Consider the following 17,045-nt stretch of genomic DNA (forward strand, 5'->3'; position numbering starts at 1 on the left):
TCTGGTGCTCTTGCTGAAGTCGTTTTGCGTTCTCGGAAAGAGAGAGAGATATCAAACAGCATGGTTCTGGCGGTGAATGTATGGCCATGTTCTCAAAAGGCCCTCTGGAAGCCGTGTGCCGTGGCGGCGCTAACAATGAAAGCAGGTGGTCACGCAGGAGGTGGTGGGTGTGTGATGCTGACGTTATCTTCTGACGAAGCCATCGTAGCGATGATGGTGGACAGCAGACGGGGCTTCACTGTTCGAGCCGGCCTGACAGATCACAATCGCCCGGTAAAACACGTAGCCAGAGTGATGCAAGAGTCTATTCAGAAGATAAGAGCGAACGCTATCCCTGTCTGTAGTCTGGGCTAGTTCATCCCCCCCAGAGGGATCGACGGCTGGTCAGGGACGGGCGTGAAAGTGAGCGAGGACGGTGACCCATAGCCATAGACGCGCATTTCACCTCTCTTCTTAACTTTTGGCGGGTAAAAAAAAAATGAAAGAAAAAACTGCTCGACGTAGTGGGGTAATCAGACGATGAACTCTCCATTTCAAAACCGAATAACTGTCGATTTATCACCGTTAACTAGAGCATACTGATGCCACTGTACATCATTTGGGAGCTACTTCAGGTCACATCGATTACTGGCTATCAAACACGTCCAGCCCCCTACGTCAGGAGCCGCCGAGAAGTCAGTATACAAGACGCTGTCACCGTGCCACAAATTCTAAGCACTCCTGGCGCCTTATTTCCAGCATCCTTCGCGTAGACTCGAGCACCTCCCTACTGTACTGGACACCAACGTCCATAGAGATGCTTTCTCGTATACGAAAAAAAAAAAAGAATTAGGTTAGTTAACAGTACGGTTCTGCGCTGGTGACAGCAACAGGTTATTATTCTAAGGTTGACGACAGCAAAATATATATATATACATCTCTAATGACACCAATTTACTGGTACACTACACTGCTGATGACGACGAGGCGTCTTTACGGTCCGCCGTTGATTGCAATGACGCATTTACGTACAGACGGTTCGTGGTCTAACTTATAGACACAGGGGGCAAATGAACGGTATAAAGATCTAACCTTATGATCGTGTTATGTCTTCCCAGTTCCATGTTTCCGCTTAGAGAATCTCCAGGGCGGGAACTAATAGCACAAGTCCCGCAAGAATTCAGTGAAGATGGAGAAATCTGAGGTCCGAGCCGTGATGAAGCAGTGACGCATGAGTCTTGCCCCTAAGGGAAATACGTATAGATATGGTAGTGACGGCCTGGGGATGAGGTAAGGTGCGCCCCCTTCACGCTCTCTGGTAAATAACCGGGTAGGTAGGTTCAGGCGCGGGAGTATGAGCAGCTCAATCTATCGTGCTGTTGATGTGGCAATCATGAAGATCATAGATGGGGTGCACGAGGTGCAGGTGACAGACAGACTCACAACCATGGGGCAGGTATACGAGACATTGGCTGTCATTTTTGGTTCGATTCTATAAATCTTCGACCACAAATAGGACGTAGCGATGGTGTGAGCACGGTGGGTCCTCTCGGACGATGACTTTGGTCCAGAGAGGAACCCGACTGGACCATTCCCGTAAGCTTTTACGCCGTTTTCGAGGCAACTCAGACAACGTCTCCCAGCGCTCTCTGTTCCTCAGACCGAGCCATGGGCTCGCCACTTTGAACCCGAGGCAGAGCAACAAAGAACGGCATGAAAACACACAGGTTCCTGGCCCGCCTCATCAACTGCAAATGTCATGGCCACTGTGTTTTGGGACTGTCATGGCGTGATAATGGCAGACTTCTTGGTAAAGGGTATTAACATCAACAGGTAGCGACATTCCGACGACCTGGGCCGGTGGCGTGATGCAATCAGGCATATGAGAGGTGAGGGAAAACTGAATGGAGGAATGCTGCTCTCGCAGGACAACGCCTCGCCACACACATAGCCCAACTCCCGGTGCTGCTAACGGTGGATGCCACCAGCTATACTACTGCTTCCACCAACCTCCCCGCCCGTGTACCTGCCTGCCTGCCTGCTTGCCTGCCCTCCTCACCCATCCAGCTATACTGCTGCTTCAACCCACCTCCCCGTCTACCTGCTTGCCTCCCCTCCTCACCCTGCCAGCTTGTTTGTTTCCTCAGCTGGGAAAGAAGAGAGAGAGAGAGAAAAAAAACCGCTCCACGGGGGAACAAATATGAGGAGGGCCGTCCTGTGATGGACTTCCTACAAGACCATACGACAGTGGATTCTACGAAGCGTGCAAAGCCAAGCTACGGCACCGATGGACGACCTGCACTACAAAACCAGGAGATTATTCTCGATGTGATCATACTCTTGTGCTCTATACTACAGGCTACCGTTGACGACGTCGACCAATGTGCTTTCTTTAACTACGTCTCTCGAACCTGATCTCTCATTACAACCGGATGTACTGATATCATTTCACTGTTTTCCATGTGTTTGGCAAAACACATTCCTGTACTTTTCCGCCAAGCAGTAACCTAAGAAATATGGTAAAAAAAAACCTTCATCTTGGTACAATGCCATTAAGTTTTCACCTTCTCAATGGAACGTGGACCGTCTCTGTCATTCCCTTCTTCCATCCCGACCCCATCAATCCCTTTAGTCCCTTCCCTTTTTCAAGCACTCCACCCCTTCCATCCACCTCCAATCCTCACCAATCCCCCACACCCACCCCACGCCTCCCTTATAATCGCTCCATCCTCCTCTGACTTCATCCTCTTCTCAACACCTTGCCACCCGCACCACGGTCTCCTCCCCAACCCCAACGCCCAGGCCATCTCTCTACAAGCCTCCTACACGCAACGCCACGGATGTGAGGTGGAGGAGCTGGGTCGCCGCTGGTGGTGGTGGTGGTAGTGGTGGTTGGGTAGGGAGGGGGTGACTGAAGCACACACCGCTGGCCTTGCTGGGTCTCGGCCGGTCATCGTCTCCTGCACCGCCAGTCTGCCCGCGGATATAACGGCTTAACTCCTCAACACTTATAGTCTTATAATAATGATAATATTGATGATAATATCAATGGTACTAATGATAGTAATCATCATTATCATTATTAGCATTATCAGCATTATTATCATTACTTTATTATCATTAATATTATCATTATTATCATTATCATTATCATTATTATCATTATTATTATTATTATTATTATAATTATTATTATTATTATCATTATTATTATTATCTTTATCATTATTATTATTATTATTATTATTATTATTATTATTATTATTATTATTATTATTATTATTATCATCATTATTATTATTATTATCATTATTATTATCATTATCATTATTATTATTATTATTATTATTATTATTATTATTATCATTATTATTATTATTATTATTATTATTATTATTATTATTATCACCATTATTTCATTATTATTATTATTATTATTATTATTATTATTTTTATTATTATTATCATTATTATCATTATTATTATTATTATTATTATTATAATGATGATGATGACAGTGTATTGGGTATCAAGATAATATAAACAATATGGATAATCATGTACATGGCCCATGATCGTTAGGCCCGTTCAAAGTCACTGGACTCTGATAAAAACTTATAGATTACTTTTTTCTTTGAGTTGGTGGTAAGGCAAGAATACAATTTACAATTACATTTCCAACCAATAACTTACATAATCATAGAGTGTTCGGGCATGATTTTCTAAGAAAGTTATTTCAAGAAAACGAAATATTTAAAAAGAAAACGAGCTAAACAGCAGTTAGAGTCGAAATCCCGCTTCTCTCGACCTACTAACGCGTGTTCCTAACATATCCCGCTTCTCTAGTCCTACTAACGTGTGTTCCTGACAAATCCCGCTTCTCTCGTCCTACTAACGTGAGTTCCTGAAGAATCCCACTTCTCTCGTCCTACTAACATGTGTTCCTGACAAATCCCGCTTCTCTCGTCCTACTAACGTGTATTCCTGACAAATCCCACTTCTCTCGTCCTACTAACGTGAGTTCCTGACAAATCCCGCTTCTCTCGTCCTACTAACGTGAGTTCCTGACAAATCCCGCTTCTCTCGTCCTACTAACGTGTGTTCCTGACAAATCCCGCTTCTCTCGTCCTACTAACGTGTGTTCCTGACAAATCCCGCTTCTCTCGTCCTACTAACGTGTGTTCCTGACAAATCCCGCTTCTCTCGTCCTACTAACGTGTGTTCCTAACATATCCCGCTTCTCTCGTCCTACTAACGTGTGTTCCTGAGAAAATCCCGCTTCTCTCGTCCTACTAACGTGTGTTCCTGACAAATCCCGCTTCTCTAGTCCTACTAACGTGAGTTCCTGACAAATCCCGCTTCTCTAGTCCTACTAACGTGAGTTCCTGACAAATCCCGCTTCTCTAGTCCTACTAACATGTGTTCCTGACAAATCCCGCTTCTCTAGTCCTACTAACATGTGTTCCTGACAAATCCCGCTTCTCTAGTCCTACTAACGTGTGTTTCTGACAAATCCCGCTTCTCTAGTCCTACTAACGTGTGTTTCTGACAAATCCCGCTTCTCTCGTCCTACTAACGCGTGTTCCTAACATATCCCGCTTCTCTCGTCCTACTAACGCGTGTTCCTGACAATGGAGAATATGTCAGCATGATGACGGACTATGTGGGGAATGGAAACCTGTTGATGATGAAGACTGATCCTGAAAACAAGATGTGAACACCCCAACAGGTCAGTCATATGAACAAGAGAACAGCGATACACATTTTCGACTGCAAGGAAAGCAAAGGGAGAGAGAGAGAGAGAGAGAGAGAGAGAGAGAGAGAGAGAGAGAGAGAGAGAGAGAGAGAGAGAGAGAGAGAGAGAGAGAAAAGGGGGCCAGATTAGCATCATGTGACACACAATGTACACGTTAATCATCTAAATGACACTTTCTCCACGACACATGTTCTAACCCGTCATAAAACTTCTACTTTACTTTGAACGAACAGAGAAGAAGGGGGCGCCAAGTGAGGATATTCCCTCTAAGGCTCAGTCCTATGTTCTTAACGCTACCTCGATAACGCGGGAAATGGCGAATATGCATGAAAAAATGAAAAAAAAAATCTTTGCAAATGATAATAATAATAATAATAATAATAATAATAATAATAATAATAATAATAATAATAATAATAATAATTATCATTATAATAATAATAATAATAATAATAATAATAATAATAACGCGTGTTCCTGACAATGGAGAATATGTCAGCATGATGACGGACTATGTGGGGAATGGAAACCTGTTGATGATGAAGACTGATCCTGAAAACAAGATGTGAACACCCCAACAGGTCAGTCATATGAACAAGAGAACAGCGATACACATTTTCGACTGCAAGGAAAGCAAAGGGAGAGAGAGAGAGAGAGAGAGAGAGAGAGAGAGAGAGAGAGAGAGAGAGAGAGAGAGAGAGAGAGAGAGAGAGAAAAGGGGGCCAGATTAGCATCATGTGACACACAATGTACACGTTAATCATCTAAATGACACTTTCTCCACGACACATGTTCTAACCCGTCATAAAACTTCTACTTTACTTTGAACGAACAGAGAAGAAGGGGGCGCCAAGTGAGGATATTCCCTCTAAGGCTCAGTCCTATGTTCTTAACGCTACCTCGATAACGCGGGAAATGGCGAATATGCATGAAAAAATGAAAAAAAAAATCTTTGCAAATGATAATAATAATAATAATAATAATAATAATAATAATAATAATAATAATAATAATAATAATAATAATAATTATCATTATAATAATAATAATAATAATAATAATAATAATAATAATAATAATAATTATCATTATAATAATAATAATAATAATAATAATAATAATAAGAAGAAGAAGAAGAAGAAGAAGAAGAAGAAGAATATTAATAATTATAATAATAATAATAATAATAACAACAAGGATAATAATAATAATCCCACTAGAAAGTAATTGTGGCCATCTTCCTTGCGGATAATAATAACTACGCCACCATAAAGTCATTGTGGCCACCTTCTCTGCAGATAATGATAATAATTACGCCACTAGAGAGCTACTGTGGCCATTTTCCTTGCAGGTTATCCTGGTAATCCTACCAGCAAGCAATCATGAAACTGGTTGAAAGCACGACGTACATTTCCTCTCACATTTGGACTTCACTGAGAGACAGGCCTCACATTTGGACTTCACTGAGAGACAGGCCTCACATTTGGACTTCACTGAGAGACAGGCCTCACATTTGGACTTCACTGAGAGACAGGCCTCACATTTGGACTTCACTGAGAGACAGGCCTCACATTTGGACTTCACTGAGAGACACGCCTCACATTTGGACTTCACTGAGAGACAGGAAGCGGACTGGTCAGCACTACCGGGAGAAAACGCGACTGGGGTCCAGTAAATAGTGGGGTCCAGTCTCAGGGATCTGACCTTAGACTCTCTACTGTTGCCTGTAATACGCATCAGTGAGGCCAAAGGAGACGGACACCACATTCAAGTAGATATGCCGAAGACTTGAGAATAATTAGACGTCCATTGTGAACCCGAAAGATGATCCTAGAAGACTGCAGGAAGATGTAGAGAGAGAGAGAGAGAGAGAGAGAGAGAGAGAGAGAGAGAGAGAGAGAGAGAGAGAGAGAGAGAGAAAGAGAAGTGCATCATCAGGAGTTTGTAAAAAGAAGTTGATTCACGAAGTTCAGCGTAGACACACGCGAAGTCAGGAGTCTTGGGGACAACGGGAAAACGGGCAAACAAGATGTCATCTTAACCAAGACGTCGTAAAGTGAAGAACGTAGGTCCTAGGTCATGGGTATACAACTCTGCTGGAGAGCATCTACACGACGACGACCACCACCACCAGGCAGTAAACACCTCACGGAGGAATGAGGGGAAGCGACCACACTGACAGACTGACGGGCAATCTGACAAGGTATACACACACACACACACACACACACACACACACACACACACACACACACACAGGGTTGTGAAGTACACATGACAACATTAACCATGACAACAAACTCATCAGTCATAAACCTAAGCTAACTTTACCACTCTCTCCTGTGCTACATCCGTCACTCCCACACCCCTGCGAGGCACACTGGGCCATCTCATGTACTTAATTCTTGTCAAGTTATTCTTATATTCCACTTGTACACGCCAGGCCTCGTCTGAACTACTGACCAGCTCTAATCTCAAGTGACCTAATAACCTTGACTGACCTATCGACTCATTCCTGCCTGCTGACCTTCTGTACTCACCAGTCCACTTCTTTTTTTTCCCTCTCTTTCTCTTCTTTTCTCTCCAGCATGTCAAACGTCTCAGATTTTCTTCATGAAATTTATTCAGTGAAAACTGAGGAGACCTGGTAATAATGATCCCTCGTGAGCCACCGTGTGAGGTGAGGCAGTGTGTTGTGCCGGGCTGCCGTGCTGCACGGCCCGCCCTCCTTCATGGGTATCGTGGGACACACACACACACACACACACACACGACAGAACATGAAATTAAGGATGAAACCTGTGAAAAAAAATGTAAACAAGTACCTTTATAGTATATGTGGTGGGTGAATGGAAAAAAGTGAATAGAGTGAATGAGGATATGGTTAATGCAGACAACGTACACAAACGGGAAAAAAAGTTGATGGATGGCTGAATACGTACAAGAGACGGGGACCCACGAGTGTACAACTCCTCCCTCTCTCTCTCCGTACAATACAGAGGGATAATTACACGTCGATACTGTAAGTATTCACAACGGGATTCCCACACAACAATACATACAGGACCTCTCTCCTGTCAGGCATGTCACCAGCTAGCCTTCCATTCATATCACCAGCCCTTCCTTGCCTCCGCCACTTACCCGGAGGTACAGCCACCTCCCCGGAGGCACCGCACCGCCGCCCCGGACCACAGAGAAAGCCACTGGCCGCATGAGCCACATCCACACCAGTGAGGACCATCCATGCCTTGGGTGGGTCGTCGTCATGATAAAGGCGTGTGGACGCCACGTCGACGTGTACGGTGGGTGTAAGCATGTGCAGTTATCCTCCCTCGGGTCAGGTGATGACACCACACCTTTCCTCCTCCATGGTAGTGGTCAGGGTGTGCACCGAAGTGGCCCGCCCACCTGCACTTCTCGGACTCTCCATTGCCTCAGGCCGATGTGTGGAGGGCGTCATCTGCTGCTGCTGATCTGACACGTGTGTGTGTGAGTGTGTGTGTGTGTGTGTGTGTGTGTGTGTGTGTGTGTGTGTGATTACATATTGTTGTGCACGGGGAGGGAGTTTTACACACTCGTGGAGGCCCCATTTCCATAACTTTTTTTTTTTCTAATATACAATTTCGTACATTTATGAATCCAGTCTGCGTTAATCATGTCCTCAGTCATTCTATTCCATTCACCCACCACTCTTATACCATGTTACCGGACTCCGCCTGCATGAGGTTACACCGCGAGTGAAGAGTCATGTATGAGCGAGGCTGTATCATTACAAGTACAATCAGACTCTTCAAAGAACTTCTCACTCCAAAAGGAGTCCACATTCCCTTACTACTGGAAGTTACGTAACCTTGGTCTGCAGGAGGCTCTGGGAAGAGAACTGTGGGTAACAACAGACCCTTCCCTCGGAAGAGCTCCTGGGTCAGTTATGAGTAAATAATTAAAGAGAATCATATGCATAACTGTATGTTCGTACACCGTGAAGCTTTGCGACTCTCGACCTTCTCGTGTCTTTCCCAGTAACTATGACCTGGCACATTTCAAAGGACAGGTTTTTTCCACTTCCTCCAAAATTCGTAAACACTTTCCCTTGTCTCTTATTTTTCCCTTTCATATTCCTCTGTATATTTCAGTGATGGCCAGGCTTTGAAATGGAGCTCCTAACGTAACATATATATACATATATATATATATATATATATATATATATATATATATATATATATATATATATATATATATATATTGTTGTATCATACAGTTACCAAACAAACTGCTGTAATACAGGTACTCGGTCAGTTACACTACAATACCTGCAGAGTACATCAAGCGTAGCCACTCACGATAACTTCAACCCCGTCACGCCACCGCACGCAAACCATCCCTTCCACCGGCTCGAACCCACCCCCCGTGACCCGTGTGTGTGTGTGTGTGTGCAAGCTGTAACGTCCATTACAATGTCGATTTCCGGCGTGATTCACAAAATAGTGATAATATGTAATCACTTAACAGTACCCCACTTGTTCCTTGACACCTTGAACACGACGGTACGACCCATGAAACGCGTCGGTACGACCCTTGAGTACGACAACCCTTGAATGTGATGGCTTGGTCTTTGTTCTAGACCCATATAAGTCAAGTCAAAGATTAGGGGTCATCATACCCAAGGGTCGTACAGTCGTGTTTTAAGGTCGTACGGTCGTGGTCAAGGGTCGTATGCATGTACCATAGTGCTCAACGGGTCAAAAGACGACTGTTTTGATAAGCGGGGAAAACTGACGAGCAGAGTCCAGCCTATGGTGGCTGACCACATTTCCGACACCATCGCAGAATCTGATGATGCCTCACTTTACTAAAGACAGAAAGAGAAACAAAAGAAACAATGAAAAGGAAAGTAGTTAGTTGGTTGTAGGCAAGCGAGGCAGTCAATCAGTCAGTCAGTCAGTCAGTCAGTCATTCTCTGGTTGTGATGTGGGGCGGCTCAGTCTGGGATCGGACGGAGCCTCGTCTCTCACAATGACGAAACTGTGTTGGTGGAATGTTTCTTCTTACGAGAGAGAGAGAGAGAGAGAGAGAGAGAGAGAGAGAGAGAGAGAGAGAGAGAGAGAGAGAGAGAGAGAGAGAGAGAGAGAGAGAGAGAGAGATTCTCCCTCAAAACCTCTCACTTTCCCCCCCAGCAGCTCTTACAATTCCAGGGGTCATCATCCCACTGCGGACGGGGTCTGGAAGCCCCACATGTGGACAGAAATGAAGGGATGCCAACTACAGAGGAGAGGGGGGAAGGGGGCTGCCTACCACTGGAGAAGGAGGAGAGTTGGGGCTGCCTACCACTGGAGAAGGAGGAGAGTTGGGGCTGCCTACCACTGGCGAAGTAGGGATGAGGGTTGTTCACCGCTGGGTGAGAAGTAAAAGGGTAGGGCTCCTCATTATTTGGGTAGGAGGGTCAGGGGAACTGGGGAAGAAAAAGAGTAGTAGGTTGTTTACCACTGGAAGAGGATTGCAGGTTCTCTACCATTAGGATAGGGGGGGGGGGGGTTCCCTACCAAGAAGGGAGAAATCAGAGTTGAGCCGATGCCTACCACTAGGGAGAGAGAAGGGGTCCTAACACTGGGGAAAGAGTTGTGAGAAATTCTGGGGAAAGCAGAGGAGGAATGCCATTAACCATGAAGGAAATATATGCTGGGAGTATCCTGCCTGACTGCTTTTCAGCCTGCTTACATGTTCACCTACTGGCTCCGCTTGCCCGCCTGCTAGCCTCCCTGCTTCCGTGTCTCTCTTGCCAACCAAATGTGTCTCGAGGGATTGCCTGCTTGCCCCTCCCTCTGCTTATCTGCTTGTTAAGCCACCTGAGTAAGGCTACCTCTCCATACACTCCTCCCTCAAACAGAGCTTCCACCACCCTCGCCGTGAGAGCACAGGAAAGAAAATGCTGGGGTTTTTTTCTTCTCACGGCGTCACGGGAACAGATTAAGGAGAAAGTTTACACCACCAGAAAACAACTAACTGGTGTGGGAAACTAGAGAAAATGGTAAAGTGGAAATTAAAGTGACGAAAACGGGAAGAGTAAATGGCAGCTGCGGGAAATTTAAGAAAGAGGGTTATAAATGCGATGTGGAAATGACTCCACTGTCGAGACTGATGACCTTACAGGCAGCTGAACGATCGTTCCAACAGGTGAGTGATGACTCAACGATTTCCGATTACTCTCGCCTGGAAGGCATTGCTGTGTAATCTATCACACTTTAAGCAACTGCAGAACCACGAGACCCATAAATCGAAAATATAAAAAAAAAAAAAAACATTTTTCATTAAGGAGTACTGAATTCTGAAGCCAAAGAGCTTGATATCTTAAGCCCATCACGCTCTTCACTTATCCTTGAATCGTAAACCAAGAGACGGCTACAGTCAACAGCTGTGGTAGACCCTCACATTTGCCCGATCAGTCCAGCACGGTCTGGATGCTGACCGGGCCGTCCGCTCTGGGCGCCCGGAGCGCTGCGGACGGACCCCATGGAGTGAGTACGGAGTCTTTAACGGATGGCTGGTCAGGGCAGGTAACTCCCACGTATCTAAAGCGTCGCGGAGAACGGTCTGCGCTAGTGAAGACGGTGCAACAGACGTTATATAAATCATAGGGTCGAGGTGGTTCGAAAGCGGGAGTTCGTTCGGTAAGGCTTGCTTGGTCGGTCTGGTTGTTTCACTTCACAAGATTCTCGGGTAGTTCCAAGATGTTAACAGCTCCCGCTGGACAGAGGTTTTCCACACACACACACACACACACACACACACACACAAACACACATACACATTGCCCCTCAGTAGGTCCTGCCTATCAGTTCTTAAAAACGTGTGAACTAGGCACTCTGGATGTAAACCTAATTCAATTCACAGACAATTTGATTCATAAAGACGAGAGTTTCTATTCAACACGGGTACATTTTTCCGCGGCGCGTAACGGGAGAGAATAGAAAAACCACGAACTACACCAAGAAAAGTGCAGTTTCCATATCACAATACCTTAAAAAAAAAAAAAAGACATATGGAAATCTAGAAATCCTGATGGGCGGCGCAACTAACTGGGCAACATCTGGTGTGGAGCAGAGCTTCGTGTGGCCCACACCCCAACTTTTCCTAGGTCCGGCTGGCCGGCCGGCGGGCGCGACCGAACGAGGCGGGAGGACCCCGCCCCGTCCGTACCACTACATCAACGAGGTGGCCCAGCTCGATGCACCGCTGTGATGTTCATAAACAGCGACGTCCAGTATGAACCGCACGAAGGAAACAGGATCTCGAGGGTTACTGGCAACCGAGGCACAGGATGGGAACCATGGAACGCACTCTGCATGTGGTCAGCGGACGACCAGACCACATAACCCGGGAAGTGGTGGTGGACACGGGAAGGATAAACAGACCGCCACAAACTACTGCTCGCCGACGCTGACAACACCTCATGGAGGACTGGATCCGCGTCAGACGGTAGCGCGCGTCGCACATGGTGTCACATGCAACCCGATGTAATTACTGAATTTTGTGATATTCGATGATAAGAAGAGTTGTCCACTGGGGGTGTGAAGAACATCCTTTGTTACCTCTGTAATCCTTTGGCGCTCCCGGTCGCGCGGTAGCCACGGGCGGCGCGTTAAACTAGCGGGTAGCCGCTGTCAGCCGTTAATTGAAATTTGGGGAGGGTGGGCGGCGGCGGTGGCGACCTCCGTCCGTACTTTTTGTCCCCAGGGCGGGCAGGGTACTTTCATATCGCGCGAAAAATTTCACCCCCTCACCGTTTATGGTGGCTGACTGTCGCTGTGAGGCATCATCCTCCCTTAACATTATTTCCCAACCAGTGGTAAAAGTCATCTTGTAATGTACAGATTCATTTAGTGTCCACCGACGACCATATGGTATTACTCTGGTACAACTACCGGTTGTTAAGGTAGTAGTGGTATGATGGCTCGGCCTCCGACCTGACCCTTGTGGGTCAAGCTAAATGGTAGGCCACTGTACCGTAAGGTCGTACTGTCGTGGTCAAGAGGTTAACTGCCTCGTACACTAGGGCCTTACGTCAGCAAGAAACTACCTGCACTTTAATAAATACTGGTAATATTCGGGTATCAGAACAGTGATACATCACCGCTGGCACCAACTGCAATATACTCGCGAAGGTTTCCTGCTGTGGACATTTACTTTACCGACCCTATAATATAGCGGCAGCTTCCAGTTGACCACAAGTTTCCAGATGTCAAAAGAAGATTATTCTGCAACAACCAGTTTTTCCCTGAAGATGAGACCTGCTGATCTTCAGAGGACAAATACATTTTAAGCTTACCTGGTGTTGTATCCCATACGGAGGAGGGGAAGGTGGTTTACTGCATCCAAATATACATCGACATCAATGTCATTCATTCTGTCTACAGCAGAATTCATCTTAAAGCTACAACCTCTTTAATGACACAAGACGAGAACTTACACCCGTTCAGGTCTAATACATAACATTTCAAACGTAGTTTGAATGCGAGCACAGAATACTTAATATCTTCTTACCTTCATCTTCCTGGAGGTCTGCTGCGTCACTCGCCATGCTGACTGGACCTTCAGCCACTAGCTCCGGGCTGGCCACTTCGATGCGTTCCGCCTCCTCGTTCTCGACTTCTACCGTTTTTTCCTTTCCTTCGGTTACTTCATGACTCATATATTTGGCCATGGCGCTGTGGACCAGGTTTATCTCATTCTTTTCTCTCACCATCGCGTCTTCCTCTGTCTCAGTTCTACTATGTTCTACAGGTTCAATGGGCTCCGGAGGAGGAGGAGGAGGAGGAAGGTCATGATTCTCCTTCACTGGAGACTCTTTAGATGCTGCAGGGGACTGAGGGCAGTTGTCGACTACCAGAGGCTCTGCAGCAACCACAGGGAAAGCCTCAGGTTTGTTATTCACAGGAGGGAATGCCACCTGCGCTGGAGAAACTAGTTCATGGACAGCGACAGGAACCTCTGCTAGCACTTCCGGGACTTCGGGGAATACTGCGACCTCCTCTAGGTTATCGCCATCTACTTTAGTGGTGTCCTGGGAGGACATATCGTGTTCCATGATGTCTTTGGTCACTTCAATAGGCGGCGGCAAATATTGAAGTTGTGTTTCCGTGTTCTTCAGCGAGATGTCACAGTCAACGGTGATACTGTGACAGTTTTCACTCTTGGTGGTTGCTGCAGGGGCGTGTTCTGGCTCTACCGGCTTCTTTTTACGGGAAACTTTCGGAGGATCTGCGACTGGTTCCACGGCAGCAGAAGCCCTTGCACTCGTCAGTGGACTATTCAACAACGTAATATTTTCAAGGGTACTCTTCTGGCTCTTGAAGAATCCCATTTCTGATTTCGGGAGTCCACTGAAGGATGAATCCGTGGTGTCCTGAATGAACGCCACTGGTTTAGCAACCGTCTCAGGCCTGGTGGGAGAGGGTTTCCTCTTGATGCGTGAGGGAGCAACAGGGATATTATCCTCCTTGCCCTGATCATGCATACTGAAGGTTTTGATCCAAGTGTCTTTCCTCTTGGCTTTCACAGTCATCTGCTTGATCACGGACCTTCGTTGTTCCTCCAAAGCTCGGACGGTATCGCCAAACTCCAGAAGCGAATGTTCTGGGAGGTTCATACTCTCCTTCTTCTTCTTGAACTCCATCTCGTAACTTTCCATAATGGCGGCGCCAAGATTCTTATGTGATGGGGACATGACTTGTCGTCCGGCTATCGTCGACGCAGAGGCGCCATCGGAAGCTTCGTTGTAACACTCGACTAACTCGGAATCTTGGGAATAAGAGGGTTCTTCAAGGATGGTTTCAGAGGCCGCCAAGAGAGTCGAGGTCGAGGTTTCTGGTCCCACAAAGTCTCCGGTACCTATGGAGTCTGCGGCGGTGCTGGTAAGGGATGAGGGCCCTGAGTAAGTGCTAATGACATTAGCGGAGTAAACGCCGTCCACGCCATCATTCGTTTGGAACTCCGTGGGCGGAGCGGTGATGGTGGCTGGGCTGAGGGGAGGTGTCATGATGGGGTCCCCGGTGAAAGGGTCGATATCTGCCTTGTTATTCTGGTTGTTGTTCTTCGAGTCCTTGCTCGGATGTTTCATCGCCCAGGATCCGTCGTCGGAAATTTCGATCACCTGGTTCGTTCTGCTGCTCACGGTATCCAAGAATGAAAAACTTGGCTCCTCTTTCTTCGACGAAGTCACATCCAGGGAAACACTTTCACTACCTTCAGATTTCTTGAACTCATCTATGATACTTGGGAACAGGCTACAGATGGATTCCCGTCTATTTACTCGTTTGTGGCTGCTAGACCGTCTGACGACGCCCGAGTGCTTGAGACTTTCGCTGCGTTTTAGGTTCTCCTTCCGTCTAATATCCGAAGGCTTGATGCTCTTTGGGACGCTGGGACAGGAGTCCTTCAGCGCGATGATCACTGAGTGTCTGATAGCCGGAGTGTCAAAATCTTGGATATCGTCCTCATCAATTTCAATTATTTTCGGCTTCTTTTCAGGCTCAGGGTCTTTGGTTGCTTTTCCCGCTTTCTGAAGTTTCCTTCAGTTTCTCCTCCAAAGAGGTTAGATTTGTGTTGACGGCCTCGACTTGCTCTGTTGCATCAATATCTTGTGTCTTAACCCCGTACTCTTGTTCTATGACCTCTTGCTCTTTTTGAAGCACAATTTTCCTCTCTTCTTCCTCTTCCCGAAACACTTCTTCTTCCAGCTGCTGCAGAGCGAGTTCAGGTGGTGGAGGAGGCAAGGGATTATCCTCAAGAAGGACCTCCTCTTCTCCAAGAGGGGGTGTGGGTGGCAGTGGCCAGTCTTCAACAGAGCCTACATCATACTCGCCCCCAGACGATCCCAAATCCGACGTCTCAGAGCCGTCGAGGATGAGCGTGTGTTCGCTAGGTTCTGTGGGTCTGGAAGACAAGAATGGGCTGGAGATGCTTTTCTCCGCCGACTTCTGGAGAGCCTCTTCCGAGTGTTCGTTGGAGGTGTTCGACCCTGGCGACGAGAGAGAAGAAATGGTGCTGAGTGGGGGTGTTGGGTTCCCTGTGTCGACGCTCAAGCTCACGAAGGGGTTCCACGCACGCTTCACAGGCTCGCTCTGCCTCGCCGCGAGTTGTGACAAGAAGTCTGGCTTTGGGGGTAAGTCCGGCCTGTGCCTCGGCAAAGTATCGTACAGATGCTCCTCTTTTTCTTGTTCTCCCGTCGCGTTCTCTACGTTCTCGTAGATGTGCTCGTCTTCTCTCCCAATGTGACCATTCTCATAGAGGTGTTCTAGGGCGAGGTCTTCCTCAGCGTAAGGGAACAGGCCAGAGGTACACTCACTGAGCGTTAGATACAAGGGGTTGTCAAGGGATGGCAGCTCCACCTCAAGCTCCGTCTGCTCTCCCTTGTCTTCTGTGGAGATGACCTTGACTTTGGGCTCTGCTTCTACAGCCTCCTCCTTGCTTCTTGGCTTTATGTCGTTGGGATCAAGCTGGAACTTGACTGCGAGGAGCTTCTGGTCTTTAGGCCCCTCCTCCTTATAGCCGAGGTCTTTCACCTGTGAGATGTACTGGGAGACGGCGGAATCGAGCTCGCCTCTGAAGGCCGTGAGACTCAACGGGCCGTCTGCGACGTCGTCATGAAGAGGGACGCACGTGGCGACGTTAACCTCCGTCTCATCACCGCCAGCGCCAGACGTCTGCTGAGGAAAGAAAAAAAAATTTGAGTTAGTTCTGCGCTGCGTAAACAAAGTCATCTGGGGGACCAGTAATTACGGTTCCCGTACGAACAATGCTTGTTTTCACTTCACCATAAGTGTGTATCTGGTAATGCAAACCAAAAGCAATACTGTGCACGCATAATGTAACATTATTAGGTATCTAATTCCAGCTCATGGGAGACAGTCAGTGATCACCACAAGCACACGAGAGCCACAGGGTAAAGCCAATCACTCATGAATTTCACCGAATTAAGTGAAGCATACCACAACATGAATTAAGAATCTCCTTTCCCGCACAGCTCATGGGACCATCCAGGACCATAAACATGTTAAGAGTCAAACTGTCGACCACTGAAAACCTTCAACTGCTGTAAGAGTATGAAAAAAAAAGAACAGTAATTTCTCAACAATGAAGACTTTCACTTGATAATCAGCCACGAGAAAACCTACAAGAGTGCGTCATAAAAAACAGTCATTACTGAGTTTCACAAAACCTAACCCCACAACAGCCTCCATTACTGAGTCTGTTGCCGGTATTCTTCTGTCTAACTTCTGCAGTGTTGAGGACTGGGGGAGGGGTTCGGACA

General features: G+C 46.8%; 2 protein-coding genes across 8 annotated transcripts in view; both read right to left on the reverse strand.

The window, feature by feature from the left end:
* Positions 1–14,856, reverse strand: part of LOC139766550 (uncharacterized) — a 261,997-nt gene extending 247,141 nt beyond the window's left edge. For all 3 annotated transcript variants that reach the window (XM_071695352.1, XM_071695351.1, XM_071695350.1), the window contains exon 1: positions 13,277–14,856. In XM_071695352.1, coding sequence (XP_071551453.1) covers positions 13,277–14,852 — 1,576 coding nt within the window. In that variant the 5' untranslated portion in view covers positions 14,853–14,856. The remainder of the gene's footprint in view (positions 1–13,276) is intronic.
* Positions 14,857–15,264: 408 nt separating this feature from the next.
* Positions 15,265–17,045, reverse strand: part of LOC139766552 (uncharacterized) — a 157,350-nt gene continuing 155,569 nt past the window's right edge. For 2 of the 5 annotated variants that reach the window (XM_071695358.1, XM_071695356.1), the window contains exon 2: positions 15,265–16,440. In XM_071695358.1, the coding sequence (XP_071551459.1) occupies positions 15,265–16,440 (1,176 nt within the window). The remainder of the gene's footprint in view (positions 16,441–17,045) is intronic. The other 3 variants (XM_071695357.1, XR_011716916.1, XR_011716917.1) reach the window with 3 other exon arrangements.

The sequence above is a fragment of the Panulirus ornatus genome, chromosome 58 (assembly GCF_036320965.1).
Source record: "Panulirus ornatus isolate Po-2019 chromosome 58, ASM3632096v1, whole genome shotgun sequence".
NCBI lineage: Eukaryota > Metazoa > Arthropoda > Malacostraca > Decapoda > Palinuridae > Panulirus > Panulirus ornatus.